The sequence below is a fragment of the Trachymyrmex cornetzi genome, unplaced genomic scaffold (genome assembly GCF_001594075.2).
Source record: "Trachymyrmex cornetzi isolate Tcor2-1 unplaced genomic scaffold, Tcor1.1 scaffold99, whole genome shotgun sequence".
In the NCBI taxonomy this organism is placed as follows: domain Eukaryota; kingdom Metazoa; phylum Arthropoda; class Insecta; order Hymenoptera; family Formicidae; genus Trachymyrmex; species Trachymyrmex cornetzi.
The window spans coordinates 1,269,825-1,284,031 of record NW_017300343.1 but is presented as its reverse complement, the minus strand read 5'-3'; the positions used below and the strand labels follow the sequence as shown (position 1 = coordinate 1,284,031).

Genomic DNA, 14,207 nt, shown 5'->3' with positions numbered 1-14,207 from the left:
TGACTACAACCAGACTCTTTTTTTCAGTGTGAGATCTGTTATAATCAAATTGCTGCACAGATAAAAGAGTTTATTTATACACTAAAAAAAAAATCTGATAATAGCTACTAAATGTTGGGTGAAATAACGCGGTTCGATTATATTAACCGAACCGCGTTATTTCATTTAACATTTAGTAACTATTATCAGACTTTTTTTGAGTTAATATAAACAAATCTAATTTTATTTTTTTAAATATTTAATAAGTACTAAACGGTTGGTTGTATTAGCCGAATATTTAATTGGCGTTATTTTATTCAATATTTAACAGCTATTAACCAGACTCTGTTTTCAGTGTATTAATAGTCTCTAATACAGCATACGTAAATAGCTATAATCTAAACGTTCATTAACATATAAACATAGAGATGGGATGGAAGAGACCGAGTACATATCCGAATGTGAAAGTACTTGTTATTTCTGCTCTGTTACTCCGGGCCATTGTAAAGCGAAATCGGTCAGATCTCCGTGGAAAATAGTCTTTAATGGTAATAGCAGTAGTAATCCGGGATTCGCTATCTCTGCCGATCGCTTCAACCTCAAACGTTTCGCTTCGCGATTCAAACCATTCTACGCCGACGGAATGACTGGGATCCACCTGAGGGGTATCTAAACTACGCAACTTCGTACACGGCGGCGTGAATTTTCATCGGAAATCAGATAGATTAAGTTTGGGTTAGCTTCGAGAAACGACCATAGAATCCTTTCAAGTTGATCGTGCCATTATGAATCACAGCACTGAACGGTTTCGATAATCCACCGTATCGTTTAAACAGTTAACTGTTTCTCATTGGCTCGATACTGCATACTTGAGTATTCAGTTTACTGCCTAATCACTTGGAAAACGTGCAATGATTTTATATCCTGTAAGGTTCATATAATGATTCTCATTATACATTGATTTATCTCTTAATCTTTATATATCTGAAAAAAATCACATCCTTTATTGATTCTAAAAGTTTCACATAATTAGCTCAAATATGGGAAAAACGAATTATGTAATAAACAATAACATGTTATAGTTTTTATAGGAATCGCAAGAAAAAATCTCCGAATAATGTGTTTTTCGATTGAAGAAGATACAACTGATTATATGTTTAATAATGTGTTTTTTATTTAAATATATATATATATATATATGTATATATTTTTATGAATGTTCGTTCCGTATTGTAACAGAATAAATATGTTAAAAGAAAACATCGCTTTATATCACACAAGAAAATGAACATGAATTTACCGTTACGTTGTTTTTGCATGAAAAACTTTGCATCACAAACTCAGCGTGTGAATTACACACATACATGATCCCCAAGCATATTTACGCGAACGCATGAATGTTCACGGAAGAGTCCATACAAATGAATCGTGAAGCACGGGCTGGATCTAAATATGATTGATTGAGAGTATCTACAAGCACGATATGGATGGAACAAGTTGAGGGAACCTTGGTTCGAGTAAGCAGCTGACGACAGCTAAGGAGAAAAACGAGGAAAAAAGGGGAAGAGAAACTTAAGAAGATCGAGGGCGACATTGACGCGCCGGGCGTTGCCGTTGCAAAAGGAATGGTAGATTTGCCAATGAATACGCAAACGCTGTGCCATTGTTGTAAGCACTTTATCTAGACGCGGTCGATAGATATACTTATATTGTTTGTCAAAGAAATTTCTCCTACTATCCGGCATACAAAATGTCTTTCTAATGAAAGAATAACGTTCACTGACTTTTATATAGACCAATACAATAATATATCGTGAGAAAATACGGTATTGAAAGGATACTGTACAAACAAGAATAATGAAATTGTTAACAAGATAGATAAAAAAACACTCAAAAGTTACATTATTTTATGATAAATACAATTAATTACAGATATATGTCTAGTTTTAATCAACAAAAATGATAGACATAATCAATGAGAATTAAATGTCGGAGCACAGTGTCTAAATATTTATTATTAAAAAATTATATAAGTGTTGCAGTCAATAAATATAAATATTTTCATGTGGTTTAGTTAGAATAAAAAAGTATATATAATGAATACTGAATTAAAAAGTTTAAAGATAACACATACAAATTTAAATAAGAATAAAACATGCATTACAAGCACTTTAATCCACAAAGATTAATTTTAAGCTAGAATATTCTCTCTTCTATCCATACCGTCCAAATCTTTCAGATAATTTTTTCATGTTTAAATATATTACACATGTTTCAAATGAATTTGAAAACGGCGGAAGATCGCTTGCATGTACGAACTATGCTAATAGTAGGTGCAAAATAGGTGTAGAGCCGGTAAAGACTCGCAGAGTTTATTAGGGGTCTGGGGAGAGTGCGGAGAGAAGTAACTTCTTCGTTACCTGCATACTTCGCAATGTTAAGAGAGAAGATGATCCTCCGTAAAGTTCCGCCTTCGAAACTAAATTGCCACGCGCGCGGTGGAGAGAAGTCTGAGAAAAACCCACCTTCGCCGCGTCGTGTTTTCGCATCGTGGCAAAGAGATACTGAGAGAGAGAGAGGGAGAGAGTGGGAGGGAGAGAGAGAGAGAGAGAGAAGATAGGAGCGATAGAGCAGTAGAAAGAGAGAAAAAAATTCTCTAATTTGCTGCACTTCGCATTTACTGTAACGTTACGGTAATCGGGGTGTAAGGAATGGACCACGCGGAAAGTTTTCTCCACGCTCACATCAGATTCAGCCGTTAAAAAAGTACAACCACTCTCCTGTTCCCATCTTTCTTTATATCGCAATATGAATTTCGATGCGAATACACGTGTACGTATCTAAGTGTACGTATCCATTACACGTAAATGAATGCTTGAATACAGGAGTTCCGGAGTATAACCGCGGAATCGCTTTAATGGTAAATAAATAACTAAAAGGAATTGAGTTTGAAAACGAGGTGGAGCTTCTCTTAAAATGAAACGTATAACTCGAAATATATCAATTTAGCACGTTCATGCAGGAAGATATAATTAATGCAGCGATGATGTAACCCATATCTCGATTTGTCATAGGAGGATTTAAGCTCTTCAACCAGAATTGCGTAACGAGCAACTGATGACAATACATTTATATTTTTCAAGAAAGTATGCGCTAAAATAATAACTCGTACAAATGACCTTATTTTTTCGATCAAAATATAATTAAACGTGCAAGATAATTCCTTTTGTCTAATGTTAATACGATTTAATTTCATACTATTTAATGTGAAAAACGTAACCGATTCTTTACCGATCCACATCTTATGTACGCGAATAATTTCCTCGTGGAAATTGCTGAGAGAAGAAAACATCGAGAGCAAAAGCTCGTCAATTCGCCCCTTTTGAGGTATCGGCGTCATTCACGCCAAGGCTTTTCGCGCCCTCTCGCCGTAAGGGGAATGTAATTATAGGTGTCCCCCTTTCATGCGTTCGGAGAACGGGTGGATTCAGCATGTTCAACTAATCCCGGCTGATCTCTCCATGGCTTCGATTCTGGCCCACGGCTCTTTCGATCTCGCGCACGACGAGTTTTATTAAACACGTGTCTCCGTCCGATCCAATCGCATCATTTTCACGGACCACGTATCATCCTGCTAAAATGACGGACATGTGGTGCGTTCGGTAGAAAGCCCCTTGGGGCTCGTTTGTTAATAAGATTCCCCCAACTGTGACCGTAATCGAATTTTTTGGCCGATACTGGTTTGCCGGCGGATCGACTGCTGTAGATCAACTGAAAAGACTTTCTATGCGAAATTGCCGTTACACGTGATCGCAATGAATAATTGCATCGGCAGATCAAGCGCATTGCGAAAATATATTTGTAATTTTGCCGACAGATGCAATCAATATTCTGATAAATATTAATATAAAGACTTGTATGTGTTCTGAAGAAATTTCATCTAAAGCCCGATCTACAATTGCGTAAATGTAGTTGTAGTTGTAAGAATTAACCAATCACACTTGAATATGAGGAGAATATCCGACTGTAATTGAAGAATTGTTACAACTACGACCACTTACAATTACGTTTACGCAATTGTAGATCAGACTTAACATGTATAAACACATATATGTTTCAACGTAACATATATTAAATATTTTAATAAACTTCCCATAGAACATAAATTAACAGTGAGATTATATCAATATTATTATAATTTCCCATTCAACAATATTAATGTAATATAACACATATTATAGATAATAATTATATTATTGAATAGTTAATGTAATATTACTGTTAGCGTTCCGCAAGTTTTTAAATAAGACTTTTTAATAGATAACAATATTCAATAGAAATAAAATATTTATCATTTCTATGGAATCTTCCCTGGAACTACAGCGATCGAATTGCAATTACAGTGTGTTAACTGATAGTTTTATAAAATAATTCTAAAATGTATCTTGTTTCGCTAACAACTTTTTCACGCGGTTTGTAATATTTCAATATAACGTTATTACAAATTTATTAAGTACAAATACGTTTTATTACAAATACAAAGAGTTACAGATATTTTTATATTATTTATATATATAAAAATAACTATATGAGATTATGTAATTTATATAAACTTATTATTTACATATTATAATATATTTACTTATAAAATTAAATAACGTATAAATATTGGTATAAATAACTAACAATAAGAGAAAATAATCACTTTCCAGATTCTGTGATTGTGAAATGGAACTGTAGAAAATGTAATTTTATTTGAAAATCATTTATTGCAATGCATTTAAATAATATTATATTTAATAACAGATGTGATATTTCAATAGCCGAACGAGAAAATTATTTAGTATGTTATATATATCGCCGTATCATTTATTTCCCTTTTTTATCAAAATATACAAACATTTACTGTCGAATCGTGCATTGTCGACGACAAGCTAACTTGTGCACTCTTGAAAAAAACAATATCGCACGAGTAAAATTCGGTACGACAGCGCTACAAAACGCATCGCAGAATTGAATTTTTGCGACACGCTCTGCGAAGTACGGTCGTGCAAAAAGTGCTCGTGAAACAAAAAAACAAGAGCCGTTAAGTGACAGCAGCTGCGCATTAGAAGATGTCCATCGATATTAATGTCATCGAAAACGTGCGATCGCGCGGTTCTAAATTGACTGTGACTACAAATAGCGCGCAATTCTAATTGTCATCGAGTGTGGTGTATACAATTTTAAGATCAAAGACTCCGAATTGTAGTTTCTAATTTAATCCTTTTGGACGCAAATGGATTGTTGCGTTCGGGGCTCGCTGAAATGAACGAAGTTACGCCGCGTGTCCCAACAATAATCGTGTTTGAGATTCATTACCGCGTCTGGATGCCCTCACAATTATGCCATCCAACCCAATGGATGGCGAATTACACGAAATGAATTAGTCAGGAATACAGTCGCTTGGCATTACGAGCAAAACATGCAGTAATAATAATTCGTAACAACCTGTCAAATCAATGGAGCGCCATTCGTGCTCGCGCAAATTGCAAATGATATCGGTGAGCTAAATGTCATATAAAATATTGATGACCCTTGTAACCGTCCGTAATCATATCCGTTCATAGCTCAACTAATACGCGTTTAAGCATACGCAATGGGATTGTATTTTATCTCGTAAATCGTGTTACGTAAACGCTAATCATGACGTATATATCACGTCGTACGCGGGCACGTCACACAACAAATATACGAGTTTTGCGGACGCGCGACAGTCCATATAGCTTCGAATGCGTATAATTGATTGTCCATGGGCCTGAATGACCGATAACAGAGCGATGAGACATGCGTCGTGCATTGTAAAACAACGACGGTTCCAGTTGTTTGCACGTGAGCTGCAAGGAATAATTAAAAACCTGCACGACAAGTAAATAGCTCCATGTTTGCATATAACGAAATATGTATATTTATGTATGTGCGCACACACGTGTGTGTATATGCTCGAATATTGAAAGCAGTCACGCATAGATGTATCCCATGCCAAGTACCTCTATGGGCGTTCACATTCACACACGCAGATACCTGTCCAAAGGTGAACTAAATAACCAGGGAACACGGTCAGTAAAATCAACAACCTGTTGATATTTGGCGTATTTAAGAAGCATCGTACGAGAGAGCTGCCGGCTATGCCGCATTAGTTTTTCATTAAATTATCCCGATTGATTGGTATACCCGCATCACCAATATGTAACGAATCTTTCCTGCCAAAACCGATAACAGGGAGTATAGCTGAATTCCGCAACGACATGGTTGCAATACACACGGATTTAATGAAAAAAAAAGTTGACGGGGATTGCAATTTCAAGTAAAATATTTTCTCGTTGTTTGTCGTTACTAAATATTGTTGACAGGTGCGATGAAACAATTGTTGCGTGCTGGAAAATACCAGTAGTTTTCGATGTTCAATCTCATGATTTATTTATTCATGCTTTTTTTTGCAATGTAGAAACGAGACGTGTGAGAAGAGAGAGAGAGAGAGAGAGAGAGAGAGAGAGAGAGACGAAGAGAAAGAAAACAATTTTTAATAAAATGGATTTTATGAAAGGCGAGCATGTAACAAAAGTAAATTTGATCAAATAGTGATAAAATTAATAAAATACTACATCATATTTTACAGGTGATAGTTAGATACCGTCTGATCAAGGTATATTATAAAAGCTAAAGCTAGGCTAAATTACTTTTAATTTTTGCTCACGTTAATTAATTTATATAAAAGAACATTTTGATTGAAATACGTGTACTAAATGTCAGAAAACTTTGAGTTTATATCAAACTTTTTATTAATATAATCTAGAAAAATCGAAATTTTTCGTATTTGCTACATAGAAAGATTCATAATACCTTTTTTTTTTTTAGAGTAAAAATTGAGTTAGCGTACGTTCTGAAATTTATGTAAATACGATTGTAATTTTTGCAGGTAGATTATGTCATTTTGACGAGACTTCTACGTTTCATGACTAGAATGCATATTGATCTTCGCCCGCTTGTCGTCTTTGGCGACGGCTAGTTCCCAAGTATTTTGCATCTTATTAACCAAAGTACCATGCCAATATCGTGAACTTTCACGCGAACTTAAACGAATGTTGGTCCTCCTCTGAACGTTACGCGCGTCAAATACGCCGCGTCTGAGAGTGATCAAAAAAGTTTCAGAAGTCGAACGCGATAAGCATGATGATTACGTTATTTGCATATCTTCTTCATGGCTGAAGAAACAAGCCTCGATCAAAAAATTCAAGTAACCTATATATTCAGGTACCTAAATAATTGATAGCTGTAAGTAAGACATGGCACAATACTTTGAAAATAATATTAAATTTCCAATATCATCAAATAAAAAAATATCGAAGTTTTTATTCTTTTTTTTTGCTTCCTATTATTATTCAATATCTATAACAACCATATTTTTGCAGTCATAAATTTAATAGATTTATTGCAAATATCGAATCTTTTTTCTTTTGTGATAAACAAGAACCTATTAATGTATTAAATAATTGTTTTGAACGTAATATATGCATAGAAGAGTTACCCGTCGACGGAGCATTAATTATTTGACACATTGACCCGACAAATCTGCAGCAATTACTTCTTCAAAGCTGAAATCGGATTACGAATGGCGACTGTGCAAACAGCGCTTTGTCATAACTTATGTAGGATACTATTGCATTTGTGTGCTCTTTCAGAGCGATTAAATTCTCATTGTAACTAACAAGAACGACTCAGTAGTGTTTCCGTACGACAACAACGGCACGATGTAGAGATTCCTGAAGTGCCAATTAGTACTTTAGTATTTCAAGTGCAAATACGTACAAGTGTTATTAGTTGTTATCATAACTGACGACTTAATACAAAGCTTTGCGAGATTACATTTCCGTGAGAATATCGTTTTCCCTTTTAGAAATCTTTACGCCATGCAGTTCAAACAGCAATAACGAATATATCAGAGCATACAAAATAACCTCCTATATAATCTATGGTGTTACCAAACATATACAAACTTATTTAAACTAAATAATTATTTTAACTTCAATATCAGTAAAAGTAAAATAGCTGTATACTATTCAGTGTATACTTGATTTAGATATCTGCTGAACTTTATGATACAACGAATAATTTAATCACTCTTTATAACTTGTACATAAAAGCCTAAGAATGTCGAAGTTGGAAGTTCCGACGATACCTACTAAGAATTAAGATGGACAAAGTTGCAGGATACTTTGGTAATTACCGCATAAAAGAATAATAAGCTTTTTCCGAAACTTCTTCATCATTCACAGCGCGAATCTTCGGTTTAACGAAACGAACGCGCGTATAGATCGATTAGAATGTATACATTGAGATGAAGCTTGTCTTGCTCGCTCGTGTATCCAACTGCGGTTACAATTTTACGGCTACGCTCGCTACATATTCATAGCGCCCTGTCGGGCTGGGGAGACCGTTCCGGAAGTTGCCGCCGCGCGTATTCGGGTCAGTTGCAAATAACGAATGTCGCCAAAAATCAGCGTGATTTATAGCGAATCCGATCGCGTTTTCCGGCCGTCGCCGGCAAGTACAAATCGAATACTCTGGTCGGGAGAGTCGAACTTATGTAAAATAGCCACGGTCGCAGCGGCGCATCCGCTCGCGCGACTCGACTCGGGGCGACAAACGCGGCACGATGATTAATCGCGTTGTCGGCCGCGCGGTGCGATTTAAAAGTAAAATCATTTATTCGATATGGGACGGGGAGGACCCGGCGATGACAACCGGTAATAGCCTGCATTACGCGTAATGACAAACGGCGATGCGCCGCAACGATATGGAAAGTGGGTCACCACGTGGGCTCCCCTTTCACCCCGGTGTCATAAAGGCGTCCCAGGACACCCCAAGCGCCTTTAGCGACCGTTCTACCGGAAAATTTGCTCGCTCAGATGCCGACAAATGTACCTCTTCTGTCCTGTCCTCGGCGCGACAGCCGAAGTACGTAAGTACGGCTGGAATAAATTCGCGACAAAAAAGTAGAGGAGAAAAAGAGAGAGAGAGAGAGAGAGAGAGAGAGAGAGAGAGAGAAGAAAGACGTACAGCCGATCTGTACGATATCACTATCGCCCGTAAGGCACCCGCATTCTCTCTTCCGTCTAAGACGCCAAGCGTGCAAGCTGTTCGTCTAGAAAATTTGCATCCTCGAGACGTTTCAGCCCGACTGCTCACGCCCGTATCGTCTTTGAAATTAGATATCCGCACCGCAAATTCGATGACGAACGCGAAAATTCTCAAATCAAGTTGGAGAAAATATTTCGAGGAGTAAAATTGCGATGAATATTAAACAAATTGAAAATGCGCATCGTCTCTATTTTTTCTTTTCGTCCATTTACCTTTTCATCTTTATATCATATTTTCAGAAAAATCTGATACTCCACGATAAACGTGAAATAAATTCTAGTTATCTATCTAGTTTGTTAGATAAGTATCATTCCCAAGACGAGCATTCGAAGTTCATTACAAGACGGCAACATTAATCACGCGATCGATCGGCGGTGTCCTTGAAAATTCCCGACGGAAAATTCACGTGTCTCGGATATCCTTACAGTCTTTTTCCCCAGCGGTTAAACGACTCGCAGCGAACTTTCTCCTTCGTGGAGTAAGTTCTCGGGAAGCTCGTTCAGCCTCGGGCCGCCGGACGACGTGGCGTTTGGACAGGCGTGAAAGGATTAAAAGAGCGAAGTAATGTCGGCGTACAATGGGCTTGCTCTCCTTGCACCCACCACAAAGAAGAACTGTCCGCGAACGGCGGAATTCGAGACAGACTCTATAATCTAGAGCAGAGTTTCCCAAATTGTAGCTCATAACAGGGCATTTGTTCGTCAGTCCTGAATGCAGACATTCCTAATTCATTATTATTAAAATTAAAGTAACGTTTATTTTTTTTTATAAAGATTGTAGCTTCGTCATAATGCAAGATACAAGAACACACTCTAAATTTCCTACAGTGAAATCTCACTCCAAAAAAGTGAAAATGCAACCATCCTTGAAAAAAAGTGAAAATATTTCACTTCTTGAAAAAAGAGTGACGATCTTCACTCTTTTTAGAGTGAATTTTCATTTCAAAAAAATGAAATCTCATTCCAAAAAAGTAAGATTTCACTCTAAAAAGAGTGAAGATCGTCACTTTTTTTCAAGAAGTGAAATATTTTTACTTTTTTTCAAGGGTGGTTGCATTTTCACCCTCTTGAAGTGAGATTTCACTGCAAGAAATTTAGAGAGTGTACTGAATTATTTTTTCAAGAACTATACTATGAGTTATTCGAAATTTTCGTTTCCCAACACAATGTTGTATTTTCCGCGTATTTTACAATGTATTTCCTTTTAACATAAAACTAGATATCTGAAAAATCACTCCTTATTTACTTTTAATTTGGGAAACTGATCGAGAGCGAGGATCGCGAATATACTCTACTCTGTATCTTGCAGGAGCGAAAACGAGATGACCGAGAAGTTCTCCGGTTGAAGAAGAAGAGAAGGCGGAGGAAACCAGTTTCGGGTGATATATCTTCGCGGTCTCGCCTCGACGAGCCTCCCCTAAACGCCCGAAGAGGCGACGTGCGGTAAAAAGAGCGCAGGGGTGGTGCGAGCGAACGCTCGCACGCTTCTACCGGTTTTTGTCCGCGCTGCGGAACTCCCGTTAATCCCTCGGAGTTTGCCTCGAAACCGGCTGGAGAAGCTTCTTTCGGCGACTTGGGCCACTCCCCAAAGTAGGGCCGGCGAAGAGAGCGAGTCGGGGGAGACTTTCCGACCGCGACTGCTGGATGCGAGAGTGGCGAAAGAGGCGCAACGACGCAAAATAAACTACCTCCATGTCGCATAATACACGGCGTCACCCCTGAAGTCACCCACCCTCTGCACACCGGGAGACTTCCCCAACGCCGACACCGCAACCTCTTTCTACGCAGGCTCTTGTAACACGGTCGTCGCACCTCAAATACAACACGTAGTCGTTTCTTCCCAGTTCACGAGCTCACTTAAAACAAGTCGCAAGTGCCGCCGGATTCAGACTTAATTAAGTTTATATTTCAGTTTCGATGGGCACACGACTCGTCTGCCGCCCTTAACACACATTACTCATTTCCGGCACGATGGCGCGCAACTAGGTTTAATATCGCGGAAATTTCACTGGCTCGTGTGCCCGTCAATTTCTGAGTAAAAACGACCTGTGGTAGAATTATTTCACACTGGCTCTATCTCAAAACGCAATTTAAGCTCATGCATATGTATGATAACTGCTGATTATTTTCTGTTATTTTTGTATTCTGCCGTACCGGTTTGTTGTGAGTTTTCAGAGAAGTCGAATTATATAGATATTTTAAACTAAAAATTAAAAAAAAATCTTTTCAGAGACGTAAATACATGACAAAACTTCATTTTCGATTGATCTTTAGTCAATTTATTTTGATAAAAATCACTCAAAGTGCCTCTATTAAGAAATTCAATGAAAAATTAAAGAGTAACAAGAAACGATAATTTCAATATTTTATTAAAGAAAAACATCGCTCTTTTAAATTTATTTAGTTTTAAGAAAAAGATAAACAAAAGATGAATTGCGTTCGTCGTTTTCGCATTAGAGATTATTTTGAACGTAATACAGTTGATGCAATTTTGTATTGTCGATACTCACATTGGACGTCGAGCAGAATGCTGGCGTTCATTGGTATCATCAGCGTAATGTGGCGCGCGACACAAACGATAGTGGCGTTGTGATGTCCCCTCAAGACCTTTAGGTGAGCCCCGCTGCGTCTGCCGGATGTTGAGGGCAACACGGTGAGGTTGTCTGGCGGTTGTTCCGGGCCGTCTAAAGTGGCTTGAGACAAGGTCATGCCCCACGCCAGGATGGGCGGTGGGTTTCCACCCTCGGCCGCGCACTCGAGAGTGAGCTCCGAGCCCTCCTTCACCGGCACAAACTGGTTTCCGGGATCTAGCCGGCGGCCATCTATCAGCAGATACGTCCCACGAGGTGCCTCTGTAACAAGGAACCATGCGGTAACCGCTTCAATTAGTGACCTCGTAACGCTGAAAAATCGGGACGAACGCGAGCAGTTATTGCGGCGTGTAAAAGAAACGATTTGATTGTATCCGAAAATCTCTGAAACAGAACGCGTTTAATTGCCATGATGGTCACTGCTGGTCGACACTATCGAAATTTTTTAAAACTCTTGTAAAAAATAGAAGCCATTTAATAAAATTTTGAATAGTTAGATAACAGTAAAGTAAAAAATGCACAATTTGTGCTATGTGTATATGAAATCAAATCATATTTAACTATATTACATATATGGAAAGAACGGTTTTGTTAAAATATTTAAAAATTTAGCTACATACAGATCCCAAAATCATTTTGGTGGACCATCAAAATAGTTGTGTGTAACATCGATGATAATAAATATAGATGACAAAAGTACAAAAGTAAAAAAGTTTTAACATTCTAGCAACCAATTTAAATATTTTACATAATTTTAAACGTTTATATTTGATTTGTTTTCTTACATTCACACGAAAATAGCGTATATTAAGTTAGCACCCCAATATTGAAATTCCATAGTTCTGATTATAATTCCCGTTTCCTTTTGTCCAGACGAAGAGTTCTCTATAATTTATAACAAGAGTTCCGCTTAATAACTATTTTTAAACAATTTTTAAAAAGTGGGGTGCTAACTTCTTATCGAAATTCGAGATCGAATAGTTCTGAGCGGCTCAATAGCTTTATTTAGTGAATACCTAGAGTTCCCGATGGATAAAAAAAAATTTTGAACAATCTCCAAAAAATTGAAAATTTTTGAAAAATCAATTTTTAGATACAATAGTTCTGATTAGAGTTCCTGCTTCCTTTTAACGAGACGAAGAGTTCTCTGTATTTTTTAATGCGATATTCACTTAATAACAATTTTTAAATAACTTTTAAAAAATGGGGTGCTAACTTCTCAGCGAAATTCGAGATCGAATAGTTCTGAGCGGCTCAATAGCTTCATTTAGTGAATACCTAGAGTTCCTGATACTTAAAAAACAATTTTGACAAACAAGAAAATAAAAAAATAAAAAAAAACGATTTTTGATCACTTCTTTAATTTCACGTATCTTGAATATCGTTGGCCCAATCGCTTTGTCACCTGATACTTTTCGATAGAACTCATCGAGAACTCCCCAAAACGATAATCAGAACTCCTGGAACTTTTAAAAAATTTTTCGACGTGGGACTTAAAAATTTTCGACTATATCTATCAAATATGTCATATTTCGAAAATCGTTGGCCCAATCGCTTTGTTACCTGATACTTTTCGATAGAACTCGTCGAGAACTGCCCAAAACGATAATCAGAACTACTGGAACTCTCAAAAAATTTTTTAGGTAGTCGAAAATTTTCAAAGTCCTACGTCGAAAAATTTTTTAAGAGTTCCAGGAGTTCTGATTATCGTTTTGGGGAGTTCTCGGCGAGTTCTATCGAAAAGTATCAGGTGACAAAGCGATTGGGCCAACGATATTCAAGATACGCGAAATTAAAGAAGTGATCAAAAATCGTTTTTTTTGTTTTTTAATTTTCTTGTTTGTCAAAATTGTTTTTTATGTGTCAGGAACTCTAGGTATTCAATAAATAAAGCTATTGAGCCGCTCAGAACTATTCGATCTCGAATTTCGATAAGAAGTTAGCAACCCATTTTTAAAAAATTATTTAAAAATAGTTATTAAGCGGAACTCTTGTTATAAATTATAGAGAACTCTTCGTCTGGACAAAAGGAAACGGGAACTATAATCATTAATCAGAACTATGGAATTTCAATATTGGGGTGCCAACTTAAGGGGATCCTAAACCAAAGCTCGAACTCCGAAAAATCACTAGATGTCGCGCCGCGCGCCGCACATCGACATGTCTTTTTATACAGGGTGGGCCATCTATTGGTACGTTTTTACAGAGTGGGCTTATTATTTAAAAATAGTTATTAAGCGGAACTCTTGTTATAAATTATAGAGAACTCTTCGTCTGGACAAAAGGAAACGGGAACTATAATCAGAACTATGGAATTTCAATATTGGGGTGCCAACTTAATATACGCACGAAAATAAAGTGTTTTCTATGCATCCAAACAGCTGATGTAGGCTCTGATGGGCTTTATTATTATTTTTTACCAATAGATTCTTTTGAGAGTTCAAACAAAATTATTTTC

General features: G+C 37.1%; 1 protein-coding gene across 3 annotated transcripts in view; it reads right to left on the bottom strand.

The window, feature by feature from the left end:
* Positions 1-14,207, bottom strand: part of tei (irregular chiasm C-roughest protein teiresias) — a 371,551-nt gene that overhangs the window by 107,117 nt on the left and 250,227 nt on the right. For all 3 annotated transcript variants that reach the window (XM_018521735.1, XM_018521737.1, XM_018521736.1), the window contains exon 6: positions 11,669-12,010. In XM_018521735.1, the coding sequence (XP_018377237.1) occupies positions 11,669-12,010 (342 nt within the window). The remainder of the gene's footprint in view (positions 1-11,668; positions 12,011-14,207) is intronic.